The sequence below is a fragment of the Macaca mulatta genome, chromosome 9 (genome assembly GCF_049350105.2).
Source record: "Macaca mulatta isolate MMU2019108-1 chromosome 9, T2T-MMU8v2.0, whole genome shotgun sequence".
Classification (NCBI taxonomy): Eukaryota; Metazoa; Chordata; class Mammalia; order Primates; family Cercopithecidae; genus Macaca; species Macaca mulatta.
This window is the reverse complement of record NC_133414.1, coordinates 18,002,542-18,023,002: the sequence shown is the minus strand read 5'-3', so window position 1 is coordinate 18,023,002 and position 20,461 is coordinate 18,002,542. Positions and strand designations below refer to the sequence as shown.

The following is a 20,461-nucleotide window of genomic DNA, read 5'->3' as shown; positions in this document are numbered from 1 at the left end:
GACCAGTGCATTGAGATCTCTTTTCTTGACACTTATTATTATTATTTTCTTTTTTCTTTACCACAAGGCTTGCTTGCAAAATTGGCACTTTCTTTATGAAATACAGTATTACTAATTGGGGTCCCAATTGGCAGATGTCTTGGCTAGCTACCAAATTTCTGTAGCATGCCCAGCTACCTCTGAACCCAGGGCATTTCCAAGGTTCTGGCTGTTCTGAATTTATGAACAAATATTGTCAAAGAACTTAGGTTTTTTACCTGCTCCACTGACATGGCTCTGGTCTCTGAGGAGTGAGTTGCATCCACATAAAACCCGGCTCCGGATATGATATGGACGCCAGTCTCTTCTGCAAGCCTCTTCAACGTCTGTGTGTCTCGGCTAATCCCAGTGGTTGTGTTTTCCACCAAAGCCCCTCCACCATTAGCTTTAAAATATAACAGTTCTTCCTTTATGGCTTCTGTCTCCTGATTCAACTGAAGGTTTTCTTTATGGGAATAGGCGTTTTTCTGAATCCAATATAAATTTTTCATCATGATCGGTTCTTTGGCAATAGCTTCCTGGCACGGGGGAGGTGGACAGTAACAGCAGTCAAAGGTCATGGCCAAGTGTTCATGGGTCAGGGTGCGGCCCAGTTTGCTTGGCTCTACAAGGCCCAAAACTGTTTGGACTTTTCCACTTAAGGAGGACATTTCTGATGGTACCACCAAGAAATGTTCTAAAAGGAGGATTTTTTTTTCTAAAAACAAACAAACAACTACAATCAGAAAATTTAACACACACATAAACTCTTGTCCGTAAGGGGTGGGAGGCTGTGAACATATACCCATGTACGAAGGCAAATCAATAAAACTAGAGATGCAATCTCACTTACGATCCTGCCGACGTCAGCATCTATCCCCACTGCAGATCTAAGTGACATGTGTGGTGTTCACTGCCTCCCACCCCTTCCACTGGGAGTCCTCTGCCTGAGTGAGTCCTAACCTTATCTACTGGAATTATTCTTTGATATTTAGTTCATTTTTCTTTAACTTAATTGTATCTCTTAGTCATAGCTGTGCGTTCTTGGCTAAATCAACAGTAATTGTAATTTTAAAAAATTATTCAGAATCAATAACTTACATCCAAACTAACCATGTATCAGTACTGTTTCATTTGTCACTTTTTAGCTAAATTAAATATCCTGAAGCAACTGATCTTTCCTCCTTTTTTTTTTTTTTTCTTTTTGAGAGATTGTCCTGCTCTGTTGCCCAGGTTGGAGTGCAGTGGTGCGATATCAGCTCACTACAACCTCCACCTCCGCCTCCCAGGTTCAAGGGATTCTCCTGCCTTAGCCTCCCGAGTAGCTGGGACTACAGGCATGTGCCACCAAGCCTGGCTAATTTCTGTATTTTTAGTAGAGACGGGGTTTCCCTATGTTGGCCAGGCTGGTCTTGAACTCCTGACCTCAGGTGCTCTGCCTGCCACGGCCTCCCAAAGTGCTTAGATTACAGGTGTGAGCCACCGCGCCTGGCCACAACTCATCTTTCTACTGTTCATCCACTACCCAAGCAAACAAATTCCTGCTGAAGGTCCATTATGTGCCAGAAATTACAGCCATAAAGATACAAAAGACAAGATCTCTGACTCACATGACTTCATAGAATATGGCCCTCCCCAAAACAACCGAGGAGCACACTTAGGTTGAATAATGAAATAACAAAAATAAATGAACCTCTTCACTTTGAATGCTTGATTGTCTAGGGCACACAGAAACACACTTCAAAAATACTGAAAAGCAAAGATTCTCAGCCATCATGAAAGCGATTGTGATTCATTGAAATTGAAATCGGCTATCTCTAAAAAGAGCAAAGCCCTCGCTATCCTCGATTTGCTTTCATTTGTAGCACAAATTAAGTGTTCACCAATGTCTATCAGTGACACCAAGAACCCCAATTCCAGTGCTTTCCTTTAAAAGTACATTTCCTTTTTAAAAATTTGTTTAAATTAAAAATTAAATGGCCAGGTGCAGTGGCTCATGCCTATAATCCCCGCACTTTGGGAGGCTGAGGTGGGAGGATCACATAAGGCCAGGAGTTTGAGACCAGCCTGGCCAATATGGTGAAACCCTGTCTCTACTAAAAGTGCGAAAATTTGCTGAGCATGGTGGAGCGTGCCTGTAATCCTAGCTACTTGGGAGGCTGAGGCAGAAGAATTGCTTGAACCCAGGAGGCGGAGGTTGCATTGAGCCAAGATCGTGCCACTACACTCCAGTCTGGGAAACAGAGCAAGATTATGTCTCAAAAAAAATTTTTTTTAAGTACATTTCCTAAATGAAGGGTTTATAAAGGAACAAGAGCTACTGAAAATAGTGAGGGCAAACTCCTGCGTGGCCAAGAGCAAAGTCAGGGCTTGAGTCCCATACTCTGGGAACTGAAGAAAAGGAGCATCACGTGTTTCTAAGCCCTCAAACCGTTCCTTCAAACAACGTTCTGACGTCATCATTTCCCCTATATCCCTTAAAAGCCTTCTTTGACTTCCATTTCTGTCATCTGTAAGTTAAAATAACCAAGCACATTTCACAGACTGTCATCAAAATAAATTAGGTACCACAGGTAAAAATACCCGTAAACGCGTTTGGCGCACAGCCCATATTCAACAAATAGTAGCTTTGTTCTGCGAATTCTAGGAACTATTCATGTATTTCCTAGGTTATTTCTTTTCAGAGGAAGTGGCTGATGAGAGGGGAGGTGATTTGGGGGAACAACGGGAAAATCTGTGAAGGGTATAGTACACACGTAAGACAAGGTGAAAACAACATCAGAGGTCACAGGGTGACAGAATTGTAAGCCAATTTATAGCAAGCCACTGCAATTACCTGGAACTCAGGTGTTTCAGATATATTGGCTCATAAGGCATAAATGATGGATTTAGACTTTTGGACAGAACTTAGGACTGTGGCTAACATGGCCATTGATTTTGCTTGATAGTGCCCTTCTGGAAGCCAAGCTTCTATCAGCTAGGCAATTCAAACAGTGGCTAGGAGAAAAGCAGCCAGTGTCTGTTCAGAGAATCACCATACAGCTGCCAGGCACTATACAGGGCAATATTTTCCATTAATGATGGATAGGAATTTACTGTTCAATGTCTTATTCCCTGCTACTGAGAACAAGGAGTATGCAGTTCATACCTTCCGTTGATGAAATTGCAGTACCATTAATAATAGATGCAAGCTTCCATATGGGTTAATTTGCCGTTTCTTTCCTTCTGGCTGACCATCTTACAGACATGTTCCAGAGAGTTACAGAGGGGCAGAAACTGAGCTAAATTGATAAAATGCTGTCACTTTTGCTAGAAAAGTATCAAACTGCATATTTAATTGATGTATATTTGAAAGAGCAATGTTGGTACGTTTCAAGCTCACAAGCTGTGAGTCTTTCTGAAAAAAAAAAAAAAAGAAAGAAAATCACTTAAGAAATGTCATGCCTTCTGGGAAATTCCTCTAATGCTCTCAGGCAGAACTGGCTGGCACTTCCTATGATCACACACAATGTAACCTCCACTCAAAGGATAAGCAACGATTAAAGAACAAACTGTAGCCAACATTGCTCTAAGCTAGAATGTCTTTGAGTGGGGTGGAGTGTGTATCTCAAATATATGCTTCCTGTGCAGTGAGGGAACCCTTTTCTGTCTGCATTCAGCCTGGAAGTTGCTTCTTCTCAACATGCAGGCAAGGGGCTATTCACGGCCTTCCCCCATAGAGAAGAGAGTTCACAGAACAAGCAGGAAGGTAAGGAACGATGAGAGCAGCTATACCCAATGGTGCAAACAGAGTGACTACCAATAAACAAAGCAGGCTTCTGGCATTTTCCAGAGCATGCCTGAGAAGCTTAAGCGTCACATACACCGGCACAGAAGCTAGTGAGAAAGTGGGTAGCTAGAGCTATAAACACATGGGTCAAAAGTTCTGTTGCACTTCAAATGTGAAATCTGAACAATCTGAGAGACTGAGGATAGACTGCAATTACTATTACAGCCTAGCTAAGGGGAACAACCTTTCTAATTCTGATGGATCTAGAACTGCAAAAGAACAGAAGACTTTAAAGACAAAAAAAAAAAAAAAGGGACAAGAGAAGAGAATCAGAGGACAGTCCTCCAGCACAGCTGAAAGCCAGAAATGATAAATAGAATTTGTCTTACTTAAAATATGTATGTGTAAAATTTTATGCACATTTTAAAAATCTATGCATGAATCAATTTCCATAAAATATTTAGACAATTCACCTAATTGTTGAAGATTTGGTGTGCAAGACGGTAGTTTGGGGGCAATTTTAGTTTAGTTTCACTGAGAGTTCCTCACAGCTATTTCACCCTTGCCATTATACTTAAGATGATTCTGTCTATGTAGATTGAATATATTTTTCAGTGGCATTTTGAATTTCAGAGGGTAGGACTTTCCAGAACTCTATTTTACCTGTGAATGAGGAGAGCTTCTCTTCACTGCAATACACCATCCTTATTTCATAAACATAGGCTCTTCTCCCACCCCAACTCTGTTATACTCAGCCCGCAACCTGGCTGAAGGTACTTGTCTAACAATTTTAAATGCAATGGTCAAATTAGGTCAGGCACAGTGGCTCATGCCTGCAATCCGAACACTTTGGGAGGTCGAGGCTGGCAGATCACTTGAGGCCAGGAGTTTGAGACCAGCCTGGCCAGCATGGTGAAACCCTGTCTCCATAAAAAAATACAACAATTAGCCAGGCATGGTGGCACGCGCCTGTCATCACAGCTACTCGGGAGGCTGAGGCAGGAGAATTGTTTCAACCTGGGAGGTGGAGGTTGCAGTGAGCCAAGATTGTGCCACTGCACTCTAACCTGGACAACAGAGCGAGACCCCATCCCCCTCCAAAAAAAAGGCAATAGTCAAATAAGAAAATTGAGTTTTGGTGGATCAGTTTTCAGTTGCCTTTCTCAACTCCTCCCCCAACCACAAAAGGTCTCATTCTTATCATACATCCTTTGTTTCATTTTACTCACAGTATTAGGTTGGTGCTAATGTAATCACAGTCTTTGCCATTGAAAGTAATGGTAAAAACTGCAATTAATTTTACACCAACCGAATAGTTTTGTGGCTCTGAACAAACCCTAACTGACAAAAAAAAAGGGGGCAAGGCATTTCAGGGATTTATGCAGACAATATGAAGTGAAGAGCCTGGCAGCCATATACGAATGGAGGAAGAGAGGGGACCCGCTGTACCTGCAGGGAGTCCCATAGGATGTCGCTATTATCCAGAAAAAAATCAGGTAGTGTCTTGTCTGAGATGACACCAGTGGAGATGGCAAGAAACCAGAAGCAATAGGAGGCAGAGCAGATGGAACTTTCTAACTGGACTTGCTGGTACTATAAAAGTATCCTCCAAATAAATGGACTTCTAAGAAAAAAGTGCTGTCTGGCCCAAATAGATGAGCAGTTCTATTTTTTGAAGTGTTATATCACAGAGCGTGGCTGCACTCTAGAAACACTGCACTTAACACTGACATTTGATTTGTGACAAAAATATTTTTTAAATGCATCCTTTTTTTTTTTTTTTTTTTTTTTTTAAAGCTTGTTTGAATACTTCCATTGTGCATACAGGTTCAGACCTGCGACATGTCTTCTTTGAAGCCGCCTGGGCCTGGACGCTGACCAATAGTGACACCAGGAGTTCCTCCTTGGACACCGTCACCACGCTTCTACTTTCTCAGATATTTATGGCGTAATGGCCCTACTGCATGTGGATTTATAACTTTTAATATTAAACACTGTCAAAAGAATCAATAACCATGCCTGAATGAAGAGAGAGAAATCCCACCACTTCAGGATACAAAGCAATAATGGGACACAGCAAGTTCTTTAAACTGTGACATAAATAAAGCAAAACTGCTCAGCGATACAAATGAGAAGCTTGTCGTTGGAGGAAAATGTTGGGTTTCATTCCCAACCTTTTTTTTTTTTTTTTTTTTTTCAAATTGACTAAGAATGTAAGAAGAAAACGTGAGGAAATTTACAAATTCTAAACAATTACAAGGACTATGGCAGTGATGCACCCAGCAAGTGACAGAGCTGGGAAAAGGCCTTTGCAGACAGGTCAGCCTGGGAAAAGTCCCCTCCTCTGTGTCAGCTCAGGCTTTCGCCATCCTGCATTCCTTGATATGAGCCATTCATCTTAAACCGGTAAGTAAAGCCATTGAAGCCATTCAAAAACCCAGGAAATACATCGGGCTCCTTGAATGAAAAAATCAGCTTGTGGCTTAACTCTTCAATTTAACATGGGTCAGTCAACCTCAAGTCACCAGGTTTGAGTAGATGGCCTTTGTGTAGACTGCGGTCTACAAACTTGTAACTAGTACCACTGGCTTCCCAAATTTCTCTGTTTAGTGGCCAACTGAAAACATGGGTTTTTTTTTGTTTGTTTAAAATGGGGCTGGGCACGGTGGCTCACGCCTGTAATCCCAGCACTTTGGGAGGCTGAGGCAGGCAAATCATCTGAGGTCAGGAGTTCAAGACCAGCCTGGCCAACAGAGTAAAACCCCATCTCTACTAAAAATACAAAAATTAGTCAGCTGCGGTGGCAGGCGCCTGTAATCCCAGCTACTCGTGAGGCTGAGGCAGGAGAATCACTTCAACCCGGGAGGCAGAGGTTGCAGCAAGCCGAAATCGTGCCATTGCACTCTAGCCTGAGCAACAAGAGCAAAACTCTGACTCCAGAAGAAAAAAAAAAAAAAAAGGAAATGTGGGAGGAAAAGGGAGAGGGAGGAAGAAAAGAGTATTTCAACCCAGATCGAGATGCAACATTACTCACTATAGTAACATCCTAGAGTTGGGACAAGTGCAATATTATTGTCAAGACACTGTCGGAATAACTGACCTTTAAATTTTACTTAATTTGAAAAACGGAGATCTCATCTCTGCCCTTTTCATTCTCAGAAGGTTCCACACTCAATGCCTTGAGAATGTTTGATGTAAAATTCTTGATTTTGCTAGCAACACATATTCCTGACAGTGAAACATACACCAAGCTACTGGAATACAACGGTTATCACTTGCTTTTCTTCATAAAGAACTGTCCATGTTGAAGCCCGTCCTGTGCTTTTTCTAGAGGGGATTTTCTGTCCCATGGAACCCCAGTCATAGCTTGCCTCCCAGAAATAGCAATACTTCGAGCCAGTTGCACAACTGGTTCTTAGCTGTATTTGATCAGTAAAGTGCTTAAAATTTGTATTACTTTTAAGTCCTGGCAAACCATAGACAGATGTTTTAAACATGGAAAATATCTATATTCCTCTCACAGTTTCATCCGGAAGGCTATTGTTGAGGTGCTGTGGTCTAGCTGGTAAAATGATGGGTTCAGAGGCAAGAATCCATGGCTCTTCACTAAATAGCTGTGTGGGTTTGGGCAACTTAGTTAACCACTCCACACACGTTTTTCCCGTCTGTGAAATGAAGGGGTTGACCAGGTAAATTCCAGATGGCATCCATGCGTCTGTGATTCCTTTAACTTGAAATGGGTATTATTGACCGTCTATAGATCATTAACTAACAATGAAAGCTATACTTTCAGAATGGATTTTTAAATGTATATTTTAGGCTAGGCACAGTAGCTCATGCCTGTAGTCCCAGCACTTTGGGAAGCCGAGATGGGTAGATCATTTGAGGTCAGGAGTTCAAGACTAGCCTGGCCAACATGGTGAAACCCCATCTCTAATAAAAAATAAAATAAAATGTATATTTTATATGCATGTGCAGACGGACATCTCTCTATCTCTCTATCTATCTATCTATCTATCTATCTATCTATCTATCTATCTATTTATCTATCTATAAAGACAGAATGAATTTCCATTTCACATCCTTCAAAGTTTAAAAGAGAACTCCAGGCCCAGCATGGTAGCACATGCCTGTAATCCCAGCACTCTGGGAGGCCAAGGCAATCAAGGATTGCTTGAGCTCAGGAGTTTGATACCAGCCTGTGCAACATGGCAAGCCCATCTCTACTAAAAACAAAAAAATTAGACAGGCATGGTGCTGTGTGCCTATAGTCCCAGCTACTTGAGAGGCTGAGGTGGGAGGATTGCTTGAGCCTGGCAGACAGAGGCCGCAGTGAGCCAAAATCACACCACTACACTTCAATCTGGATGACAGAATGAGACCCTGTATCAAAAAAAAAAATAAGAGAGAGAGAGAGAACTCTGGGACGGAGGGCTGGTTTTAAGAAAACCCCAATGCCAGGCACAGCAGCTCAAGCCTGTAATTCCAGGACTTTGAGAGGCTGAGGTGGGACAATTGCTTGAGTCTAGGAGTCTGAGACCAGCCTGGGCAACATAGTAACACCTTGTTTCCACAAAATTAGCTGGGCATGGTGGGGCACTCTTGTGGTCCAAGCTACTCTGGAGGCTGAGGTGGGAAGATCCCTTGAGCCTGCGAGGTTGAGGCTGAGGCTGCAGTGAGCCTCGATCACACCACTGCACTCCAACCTGGGCAACAAAGTAAAACCCTGTCTTAAAAAAAAAAAAAAGAACCCAAACTTGGCATCCTGGCTCCAATGTTTTCTGGCTGTGTGACTGTGCAGCATTTAAAAGCTTCTCATGATTTAGTTTCCTCACTTGAAAACCGGAATAATACCTGCCTGATTAACCACATAAGATTTGAAATAAAAAGCAAGTAAAGTAAAATGATACCTAAAAGCACCACTTAAATAATAAAGTACCAGACCGGGCGTGGTGGTTCAGGCCTGTAATCCCAGCACTTGGGGAGGCTGAAGCGGGCGGATCATGAGGTCAGGAGTTTGAGACCAGCCTGGCCAACACAGTGAAATCCTGTCTCTACTAAAAATACAAAAATCAGCCAGGTATGCTGGCATGCGTCTGTCGTCCCAGGTACTCAGGAGGCTGAGGCAGGAGAATCGTTTGAACCCCGGAGGCAGAGGTTGCAGTGAGCTGAGGCCGTTCCATTACACTCCAGCCTGGGCAACAGAGTGAGACTCCATGTCAAAATAATAATAATAATAATAAATACTATACAAATGTTCAGGATTATGATTAAACTGATAAGAACAGACACTACACTTGATCTTAGCCAAAAGGCCAAGAAGCGATAGGATTATGATTATACATCAAACTTTGAATTATTTTCCAAATATTTGCTGAGTATCCTTGGACAAATCAGCGTAAATTTGTTCTTTCAAAAAATAAGCAATAAGGGGCTGAAGTTTATGAACCAAACTGAAGCTGTAATTTGCTTATCCTGTAAATGAATTTCTTCATTTGAGGCCTGTGATTATTAAAAGTAGATTGACAGCTGCAATTGACATTACAACTCATTAGGTTTTTGGAAATGATGCACCAACGTGACTACAGCTACAGGGGGTCCTCATTATCCATGGATAAGCAGTACTGGAAATGACGTTTTCAATGAATGTGCTTCCTACAGTGGGTTAAGTCTCCATGATGACCTTCAGTACTTTCCAATATTCAAATCCTTGTGTAGCCCCCTTCCACCCTGTACCTGAGCTGGCCTGTGAATCACTTTAACCAACAGAATGTGAAGAAGGTGATGCCAAGCCAGTTTGGGACCTATATCATTGGAAGCAGCTTCTGCTTTTGTACCTTCGGAAACCTTGAGTTGCAATGTAAGAAGTCTGGCTACCTTCCTACATGGAGAAGAAGGGGCCTTGAGACAATACGGAGAGAAAGAGAGAGGCCCCAGCCATCCCAGGGCCCCCATTCATCTCAGCCTTGTAGCTGTCCATGTGAAAGTAGCAGGTAAGTGAGTTACCCTGGACATTCTAGTCCAGCCAAGATCCCAAATGATGTCCGACCCAGCTAAATGCAACTAGCAGAGTCTGACCAACCCACAGAATGATGAGGGACAATAAAATGGTGGTTGTTCGCAACCTCTGGCTTAGGGATGGCTATAAATGTGTGTGTCCCTTCAAAATTCCTATGTTGAAATCCTAATCCCCGGTAACTGTATTAGCAGGTGGGGCCTTTGAGAGGTGATCAACTCATGAAGGTACAGGCTTCATAAATGGAATTAGTCCCTTTATAAAAAAGACCCCAAAGAGCTCCCTCCTTCCTTCCACCATGTGAAGACACAGCAAGATGACCATCTGCAAACCAGGATGCAGGCCCTCACCAGACACCAGATCTGCCAGGGCTTCAATCTTAGACTTCTCAGCCTCCAGAATGATGAGAAATAAATTTCTGTTTTGTTTTGTTTTTTTGAGATGGAGTCTCACTTTGTCACCCAGGCTGGAGTACAGTGGCGTGATCTCAGCTCACTGCAACCTTTGCCTCCCGGGTTCAAGCGATTCTCCTGCCTTAGCCTCCTGAGTAGCTGGGATTACATGTGCACGCCATCATGCCCAGATAATTTTTTGTATTTTTAATATAGACGGGGTTTCACCATGCTGGCCAGGCTGGTCTCGAACTCCTGACCTCGTGATCCACCCGCCTTGGCCTCCCAAAGTGCTGAGATTACAGTCGTGAGCCACCGCGCCTGGCCAAATTTCTGTTTTTTTGTAAGCCATCCAGGCTATGTTATTCTGTTAGAGCACCCTGAAGGGGTAGGTGGTTTGTTACATAGCAGTAGATAATCAAAATATAGAGACCAACACCAAATAATATGTCATTTTTAAAGGGCTTAAGATTTTATGCTAAAAAAATCAAAATAAGTCATCATTATAAATATGCCCTAATGGTTAGAACAAAGAATTAGCTGAGTGTTAGATTTGGTGGGGAGGGAAGATCATTTTTCTGACAAAATTATGTGAGACGACATTCTTTTCCTGACTTTTATACCCCAGTGATGAAAAAAGTTCTGCAAAATTATTTTTGAAGACTATCATTTTTTTTACCAAGGTCCTCTATTAACTGGTTGTTATGCAACTTCTTCTATTCTGAAGTACTTGGGCTGTTAAGGGTCTAACTCCCGGATTCAAACAATTTTCCTGCCTCAGCCTCTCAAGTAGCTGGGATTACAGGCACGTGCCACCACAACCGGCTATTTTTTTTGTATTTTTAGTAGAGACGATGTTTCACTATGTTGGCCAGGCTGGTCTCGAACTCCTGACCTCGTGATCTGCCCGCTTCGGCCTCCCAAAATGCTGGGATTACAGGCCTGAGCCACCGCGCCCGGTCTGGTACTTTATTATTTAAGTGGTGCTTTTAGGTATCATTTTACTTGCTTTTTATTTCAAATCTTATGTGGTTAATCAGGCGGTATTATTCCAGTTTTCAAGTGAAGAAACCAAGTCATGAGATGCTTTTAAATGCTCCACAGTCACACAGCCAGACTTTGGCTTCAGAGGTATTTTGGCATTTCTCCAGTATCTCTTTCAGCAGCTTCATGACAAACTGCATCTTTAAGGTATTCAGTTTTAGTTTGCAATCTCTTTGCATCATATTACTTGATATTTATGAGCATTTACAGCATTCGGCCAGAGACAAAGAAAAAGACGCGGAGATGCAAGGCAGGAACAGAAACTGATATTAAGGACACAGGAATGCTTACAGGAGAGCTAATTTTTCCCCCCCCCAGACAGAGTCTTGCTCTGTCGCCCAGTCTGGAGTGCAGTGGCGCAATCTCAGCTCACTACAACCTCCCGGGTTCAAGCGCTAGGAGAACTAATTTTTAATAGTTCATTTGTGCATAGATTTGGTTTATCTAAGTAACTTACTAGCTGGGGTGTGGTGGAGATGAGGACTCATAATGAATACATCACGAGGTTCCACAGTATATCCCAGCATGGCATGGATTTGTCTTCCTTTGACTTCATCAGGGGCTTCGTCAGGCTAGAGGTGGCGTGAGCAGAAGGTCTCCTTTATCCCCAATAGTTATACAGTATCTAGTGTTTAGTTTGCATCAGTGAGACTCAATTGAACTGAATAGAGAGAAGGAAAGTATAGTACCTAGTTTAAACCTTAAAGAATGAAAGAGCCAAACGGTTTATTCCAAAGTGAATAAAGTACAATGTGCTCTAACTCTAAAATTCTAATCAAGTTTTTTCCTTTTTTGAAGTTTGCAAGGAAATTGGGCATATAATATGGAGAGCTATGCCCTAAGACCCACTAGATTAAATTACTCTACAAATAATTACTTTTTCTTTTATGTCCAGACAAACAGGAAGTCTGGTTTAAATTTTGACTTCTTAGTGAGAAATGAAGAGAATAGAAGCTACGTACATAAAATTCTCACTTCTACAAACTAAACCTGAAGCACAGTGTATTTTACTTTCATAAATTCCAGAGGGTACAACATGATAGAAAACTGTTCAAATTTCAAAAAGCTGTCCAAAAGTCCAAATACCAAAGAAGTAAAGTATTTATTAGGAATTACTATCCCCAGATAAGCCCCAAAACATGGTGGGGGAGAAGGACTGTATTAGTCTGTTCTCATGCTGCTGATACAGACATAACTGAGACTGGGTAATTTATAAAGGAAAGAGGTTTAATGGACTCACGATTCTATATGGCTGGGGAAGTCTCACAGTCATGGCGGAAGGCGAATGAGGAACAAAGCCATGACTTACATGGCAGCAGGCAAGAGAGCTTGCTCAGGGGAACTCCCATTTAAAAAACCAGCAGAGCTCCTGAGATTTATTCACTACCAGGAAAACAGTATGGGCGAAACCACCCCGTGATTCAATTATCTCCACCTGGCCCCACCCTTGCTTGACACGTAGGGATTATTACAATTCAAGGTGAGATGTGGGTGGAGACACAGTCAATCCGTATCAGGCATACATGATTCCAGTTTTATCATGGGATAAATGCTAAATAATAAAAATAGTATCTGTATAATATTTAAGGAACTTATAACCAGCAATGCAAGAAACACCAAATAACCAATTGCAATTTTTTATTTCTAGATATCCAGCTTCACATTCAAGAAAAAAATCTTTCCATTTAAAATGGTAACTTAGTCCTTAAAAGTTAGCAGTAGTGATATTGTGGGAATCCCATAGAAAGCATCACTTGAGAGACGGTTACAACAAATCCAGCCCATTCATTGACTTGTTTGTGAAAACAGGAAGACTGTAGTGAGCGTGGAGATATGAAAACCTCCTAGCCACAACGCTGGCAAAAGTACAAATTTGCCCAACTTGTCTGAAAAGTAATTTAGCAGTAAGTATCCTGAGTCTTAAAAATGTTACTCCGCTGGTGGGAATCTGTCTTAAGGGAATATTTAGACATGTGTAAAAAAGATTTATGCTCAAAGAGTCCATTGTGGCATTATATAGAATGGCAACAAAATGTCTTATAACGTAGGAATGTTTACATATAAACAGGATGGAACATTATGCAACCGTTCAATTATATTTGCAAAAAATATTTAATGACATAGAAAAATGCTCTTACATTCTGTATGCTCTTTGATGTAAAGAAAAAAATAAGGAAAATAAAGAAAAATGCTTTTATTACCCGAGAAAGCAAAACACAAAACTAGTTTAAGTATTTTACGTATGATAAAAATTTATATGGAGTGTACGTATCTACATATAAGTAGGCCTTAACAGACAGAGATACTAAAATGTTAAGCTTATCTTTGAGCAGGAGTGAAGATAGATCTTTTTTTTTTCTTTCATTACAATTTAATGTATTTTCCAGTTTTTAATGTTTATGACATTTATAATCAATAAAAGGTAGTAAGATGGGAAAAGATCAATGCTACTAGTGTAAATCCATCAGATGCTTATACTAATGTCACAGGTAAAATAGTAAAATATAGATTTTGAATCCCCCAACCAAAACACACAGGCAGGCAAAGAGTTATGAAGTCAAGAGCTATTTCAGATTCTTTATTATCACAAAGTTGCTAATTGCCTGTCTTGCCTGAGATTTGATATTGTTCCTGCGCAATATTTCAGATCAAATTACACGCCTTTCTAGCACTATGGTTCATTTTAATTCAATTCAAGCTGTTTGAGGTAGTCCATAGCTGACTGATTTTGACTTTGGTGGAAGTCTTGAAGCCCAGTGACAATTCTGGAAAAAGCTCCATGGCCTGAATAATTTTTATCACACTTAAGCCAGACCAGGAACAAGATCTCATTTGAACACACTCACGTGTGGGGTTAGCAGTGGAAATGGAGGCGGGGGTGTCATGAAGGGAACTTCCTAATCAGAAATTAGGAAGTGCGAGTCATCATTTGTAAGTTAAAAAAAAAAAAAAAAAAAAAAAAGAGAGAGAATCAAGAACAATACATTTTAAGTACAGATAAACCAAAAAAATAGAACCACAGAAAAAAATCTTTTTAAAGAATAGAACCATAAGAATTATTTTTTGTTTTTTTGAGATGGAGCCTCGCTCTGTCGCCCAGGCTAGAGTGCAGTGGCACAATCTGGGCTCACTGAAACCTCCACTTTCCGGATTCAAGTGACTCTCCTGCTTCAGCCTCCCAAGTCGCTGGGATTACAGGCACCCACCACCACACCGAACTCATTTTTGTATTTTTAGTAGACATGGGGTTTCACTCTGTTGGCCAGGCTGGTCTTGAACTCCTGACCTCAAGTGATCTGCCTGCCTGACCTCCCAAAGTGCTGGGATTATAGGCGTGAGCCACTGCTTCCTCCCAGGAAACCTTTTTAATGGAGGGCAAACAGCCTCAATAAGATGAAATAAAAAGTTACTATGGATTTGATAAATACGTATTAAACAGTTAATAAGTGTAAGATGCTATGTGAGGCAGGTAAGGTCTATGGGAGATGCAAAGATAGATAAGAGTCCCTTGGCCTCACTTGGAGGCTGGGAACCAACAATCATGCCTTGTGTTCATTGACTAAGCCCCTATGTGTTGCTTAAAGCACTTTACATCTCTCATCTCAAATTCTCATGAATGTATTGCTGGCTTGATATTCTATGAGGAAAGTGAGGCCAAGAAAAGTTAAGAAACTTGCCCTTGGACTGAAAGGCTGCAATTCCAACCTGAATCTGCTTAGAGAAAGGCAAATATTGACTACGAACAGCACTTCACACAGAGTTCTGTTAAGATTAATTAGACTAGTTTAGCCGACAATGACAAAATAGATAGCAACCTTATTGGATAATTAAAAGCCCAGCACTTGGTAATTTACATGACATGTCTACATTTTCCACATTCTCTCTGATGCAACATCTACAAATGCTCCTATTTAAATTAAAAAAAAAAAAAAAGGCCAGGCATGGTGGCTCATGCTGTAATACCAGCACCACTTTGGGAGGCTGAGGCAGGAGGACTGCTTGAGCCAGGAGTTCGTGATCAGCTTGGGTGACAAAGTGAGACCTCGTCTCTAGAAAAAAAAATTCAAAAATTAGTCAGGGGTGTTGGCACGCACCTGTGGTCCCAGCTACACAGGACGCGGAGGCAGAAGGATCACTTGAGCCTGGGCTCGAGGCTGTAGTGAGTCATGTTCACAATCTCAGAAATGAACAAACAAGAAAACAAAACAAACTCAGATTTCATCCAAGACTCCTGCCTCACCCACACCCACTCAGTTTCTAAATCCTGTAAATTCCACCACTTTAATAGCTCTTCGGTTCATCTCTTCCCCTTCCCTCTCACAGTCACGATCTTAGCAGGAACCACCATCACCTCACAGATGGATTCCAGTAAAAGCTTCTCAGCAATCTCTCCGCTTTCCAGTCCACCTTAGGAAGCATTTAGCCTATGTCTAAAATGCAGACAGGAACACGTCCCTCCCTGAGTCTTCTAACCTTAAAAAACAAATCTGAACATAGAGTCTGATAGTACCCTGTGAACCCACTGTGCGCTCGCCTGCCCTTTCCTGGACTTTACATCTTCTCCCGTCCCAAGGTCTCTGAGCAGGTTTCTGCCTCTACTCTCAGCTTGCGAATCCAACCCACTCCCACTCTCCTCCCTGACCCTTTCCCAATCCTGGCCAACTTCTACTCAGCCTTCAGTACTCTTCCTAACTAGAAGACTGTCCTGTGGTTCCTCCTTGTTGCTCAAGCAATACAGGTAAGATGTCAATTCTAGGTACTGTCATAGCACCTCAAGTTTCACCTTAATAATGCACTTCTTCTGATTTTTTATTTTTGGCCTTTTTTTTTTTTTTTTTTTTTAAGAGACAGGGTCTCACTCTGTCACTCAGGCTGGGGTGCAGCGGTATGATCATAGCTCACTGCAGCCTCAAACTCCTGGGCTCAAGTGTACCTCCTACCTCAGCCTCCTGAGTAGTTGGGACTACAAGTGCATGTTGCCACACCCAACTATTTTTTTTATTTTCTATAGAGAAAGGGGTCTCCCTATGTTGTCCAGGCTGGTTTTGAACTCCTGGACTCAAGGGATCCTCCCACCTTGGCCCCCAAAGTACTGAGATTATAGGCATTAGCCACCGCACCCAGCTACCTTCTTCTGTTTTATGTCTTTTCCATCAGACTTGGAGTTCGCTGGGGTGAGTCACATCTTCTTTGCCTCTCAGTCCTCAGTTCCCTGCAGTGCCTGGTACATAATATGTATTTAATATGGTACATCTAGATGCTTGCTTGTTTTAGTCCAGCTTTATCCACAAAGGGTTTGAGGAAACTTACACAAAGGAAGCATATAATAAAGTAAGAAAATAAAAAATAAAGCAGAAGCAAAGAAATTATAAATAGAAGTGGAATTAGCACTAGAAAAGAACAACATAAATGTGTAGTTAATAGAGGGTAAAAGTTATTTAAAAAAAAAAAAGAGCTAAACATTTTCCTGGAATCTTTTTTGTTTTGAGATGGAGTTTTGCTCTGTCACTCAGGCTGGAGTACAGTGGCTTGATCTTGGCTCACTGCAACTTCCACCTCCCGAGTTCAAGTGATTCTCCTGCCTCGGCCTTCCAAGTAGCTGGGATACAGGTGTCTGCCACCACACTCGGTTAATTTTTGTATTTTTAGTAGAGATGGGGTTTTGCTGTGTTGGCCAGGCTGGTCTCAAACTCCTGACCTAAAGTGATCTGCCCTCCTCTGCCTCCCAAAGTGCTGGGATTACAGACATGAGCCACCATGCTGGCCATTTTCCTGGAATCTTTATTCAATATATTTCTGACAACAGATAATTCTGAGATCACAGCACAGCCCTTTTATGGAATATCACATTATTTTCTCAAATCGGAATAGCTAAAAATTATTAAAAAGCATGGAAAATGTTTTTCCAAAAGTGTTTGGGCTCTGGATTTTGAAGCCAGGTTTGTTTTTTCAACTTTCCTGTATCTTCACACTCCAAGTTATCAGAAGGCAGCAAATATACTATTTTATTTTACTATTATTACTTTTTGAGGCGGAGTTTTACTCACGTCACCCAGGCTGGAGTGCAATTGCACACTGCAACCTCCATCTTCCAGGTTCAAGCAATTCCCTTGCCTCAGCCTCCTGAGTAATTGGGATTACAGGCACCCATCCACCACACCTGGCTAATTTTTGTATTTTTAGTAGAGAGGGGGTTTCACCATGTTGGCCAGGCTGGTCTCGAACTCCTGACCTCAGGTGATGCACCTGCCTCAGCCTCCCAAAGTGCCAGGATTACAGACATTGAGTCACTGTGCCTGGCAGCAAATGTGCTATTTTAGATTATTCTTCTTTACCCAACTACATAGGAATACACAGCCTTTTTTGTTTGTTTGTTTGTTTTGGACTTTTTTGTTTGTTTTTGTTTTTTTAACTTTCCCTTACTATCCACAGTAGTGCCCTTTTATCCACAGAAAATCTGTTCCAGGGCCCCCAGTGGATGCATAAAACCGCAAATAATACCTAACCCTGTAGAGACTATGTTTTTTTCCCCATATATACATGCTTATGATAAACTTTAATTTGTAAATTAGGCACAGTAAAAGATTAACAACAATAACTAATAATAATATAGAAGAACTATAACAATATGCTGGAATAAAACTTACGTGAATGCGGTTTCTCTCCTCTCTCTCTCTCTCTGCGTCTTAAGATATCTTAATATTTTCAGACTGCGGTTGACTACGGGTAACTGAAACCACAAAAAGCAAAACCATGGATAAGGGGAGAGTAGTGTAAGAGCAAGAATCTTGAGCATATAAAAACTAACAGCAAGTGACTTCATCTCCAAAGACATTTCCTATCTGCATTAGTGGAAGTCAACTGAAAATCAGAAAACTAAAAATACTTAGTAAAATTGCTGCAGGTGATTCATGGCCGTAAGTCTTCCTTTATGAAAAGTAAACCTGAATAATGGCTCTTAGGCAAATGTTTTAAATGTATCGACCATCCGCAGGAATTTCTTTCTAAGGCCATTTAATTTTTAAATAAACTTTGAATCACAGAAAGGCTGTGTGATTCAGTTGCACAAATAACAATACTATGTTTTGCTAATCCAGAGTTTAAAAGAATCAGGCCAGGTGCCTGTAATTCCAGCACTTCGGGAGGCAGAGACAGGCGGATCACTTGAGGCCAGGAGTTTGAGACCAGCCTGGCCAACATGGCAAGACCCCATCTCTACTAACAATACAAAAATTAGCTGGGCGTGGTGCCATCTGCTTGTAATCCCAGCTACTTGGGAGGCTGAGTCACAAGAATCACTTGAACAGGGGAGGCGGAGGTTGCAGTGAGCTGAGATGGTGCCACTGCACTGCAACCTGGGTGACAGAGCAAGATTCTGTCTCAAACAAACAAACAAGCAGTGCAGGTACATGTTTTTAGATGGTCTAACCTAGCCTGTTTGGTGTAAAAAAAAATGGTAGTTATAACAGAAAAAGGTCTGACAGACACTAGCAGGGAGCTCAGATACTTCCATTCTGACTCTAGCCCTTGCCTTGCTCTGGTCTGCTGCTGGCCTGGACACCTGGCTGGGAAACTCGACAACATAACCAATGAAAGGGAGAGCTGTACTTGTAACTAGACTTTGTTTTGATAACTAACTCCATTCCCATATTTGGAACAGTATATGCAACTCTAAGCTATAACAGTGATATGGTTTGGCTCTGTGTCCCCACCCAAATCTCATCTCAAATTGTAATCTCCATCATCCCTACATATTGAGAGAGGGAAGAGATGGGAGGTGACTGGATCATGGGGACGGTTTTCCCCATGCTGTTCTCATGATAGTGAGTGGGTTCTCATGAGATCTTCTGGTTTTATGATGCAGTTTTCCCTGCTCTTACTCACCCTCTGTCTCTCCTGCTGCCATGTAAGACATGGCTGACTCCCCTTCCACCATAATTGTACGTTTCCTGAGGCCTCCCCAGCCATGCGGAACTATGAGTCAATTAAACCTCTTGCTATTACAAATTACCCAGACTTGGGTAGTATCTTTATAGCAGTGTGAGAACGAACTAATACAAACAGCGATTGCACAGAGTAAGATGCTCAATAAATGTCTGCTCAACCAATGAGCAAATATTTAGTTCCATTCTATCCACCCTTCAATTCCACATTGATGGAATGTAATTTCAGCCACAAGCAAACCTATGTTTTTATTGGCATTATGTCCTTTTTATAGGTTTGTGACCAATGATCTTTAAGCTTCCTGAAATATTAAGAAAAGCTGCTTTGATTTACAGATCTGAGGGGGCAACTTGGGTCTTAAGTTCTCAGGGCATAGGAAGGGAATGCAAGGAAATCAGCTTTCCAAACATGTGCTAATTTCACCTGCATACATTTCAATGTAATGTAGCAAATGTTTGCTGAGGATCTACTAACTCCAACAGAAGATTTGCAGGAAAACAAAGACGAAAAAGAAACAATCCTGGCCCTAAGAGAGGAGCCACCAACACGGTGCCTGGCACATACATGGTAAGTAATGAGACACTCATTGTTTTATATATTAATAGGATATTTATGATACAAAGCAGAGTGCAGTAAATGCTAGGAGAGAGGTACTGATATGGCTTGGTCATGTCCTCACCCAAATCTTATCTTGAATTGTAGCTCCCACAATTCCCATGTGTCATGGAGAGACCCAGGGGAGGTAACTGAATCATGGGGGTGGGTCTTTCTCATGCTGTTCTCGTGATAGTGTTTAAGTCTCATGAGATCTGATGGTTTTATAAAGAGGAGTTCCCCTGCACGAGTTCTTTCTTCCCTGCTGCCATGTAAGATGTGACTTTGCTCCTCCTTCCCTTCTGCCATGATCATGAGGCCTCCCCAGCCATGTGGAACAGTGAGTCAATTAAACTTCGTTTCTTTATAAATTACCCATTCTTAGGTATGTCTTTATCAGGAGCATGAAAATGGATGGATACAGGTACAAAGCAAGTGCCCTGTGAGATTGGTATGGACAACGTTCACTGATACTGGAGGAATGAGAAGGCTTCCTGGAGAAGGTGGCATGTCACAGAGACATTCTGATGGTATGAGCAATGAGAATCATGCTTCCAGACTTTAAAGCATCCCATAAAGGCTCATTGTAGGTTGCACATTAGCTTACAGTGAAAAATACTGACACAAGGGCCTGACCCAGAGGATGAGAACTATATTAGGGTGATCATTAAGTAGACAGTTGGA

At 41.6% G+C, this 20,461-nt stretch overlaps 1 protein-coding gene and 1 pseudogene across 50 annotated transcripts in view; both read right to left on the bottom strand.

Annotated features, from left to right (window-relative positions):
- Positions 1-20,461, bottom strand: part of PTER (phosphotriesterase related) — a 110,793-nt gene that overhangs the window by 63,225 nt on the left and 27,107 nt on the right. For 10 of the 50 annotated variants that reach the window (XR_013397943.1, XR_013397941.1, XR_013397944.1 and 7 more), the window contains 2 exons: positions 17,887-17,969; positions 258-736 (listed from right to left, as the gene is read on the bottom strand). Coding sequence is in view for 36 of the 50 variants with exons in the window: in XM_077945871.1 (XP_077801997.1) it covers positions 258-689 (432 nt within the window). In the remaining 14 variants the exon portion in view is untranslated. Of the gene's footprint in view, positions 1-257; positions 737-3,166; positions 3,416-11,696; positions 11,901-15,333; positions 15,417-16,367; positions 16,461-17,886; positions 17,970-20,461 lie in introns of all 50 variants that reach the window. The other 40 variants (XR_001446996.3, XR_013397938.1, XR_001446997.3 and 37 more) reach the window with 15 other exon arrangements.
- Positions 8,959-9,114, bottom strand: LOC114670257 (U2 spliceosomal RNA; annotated as a pseudogene).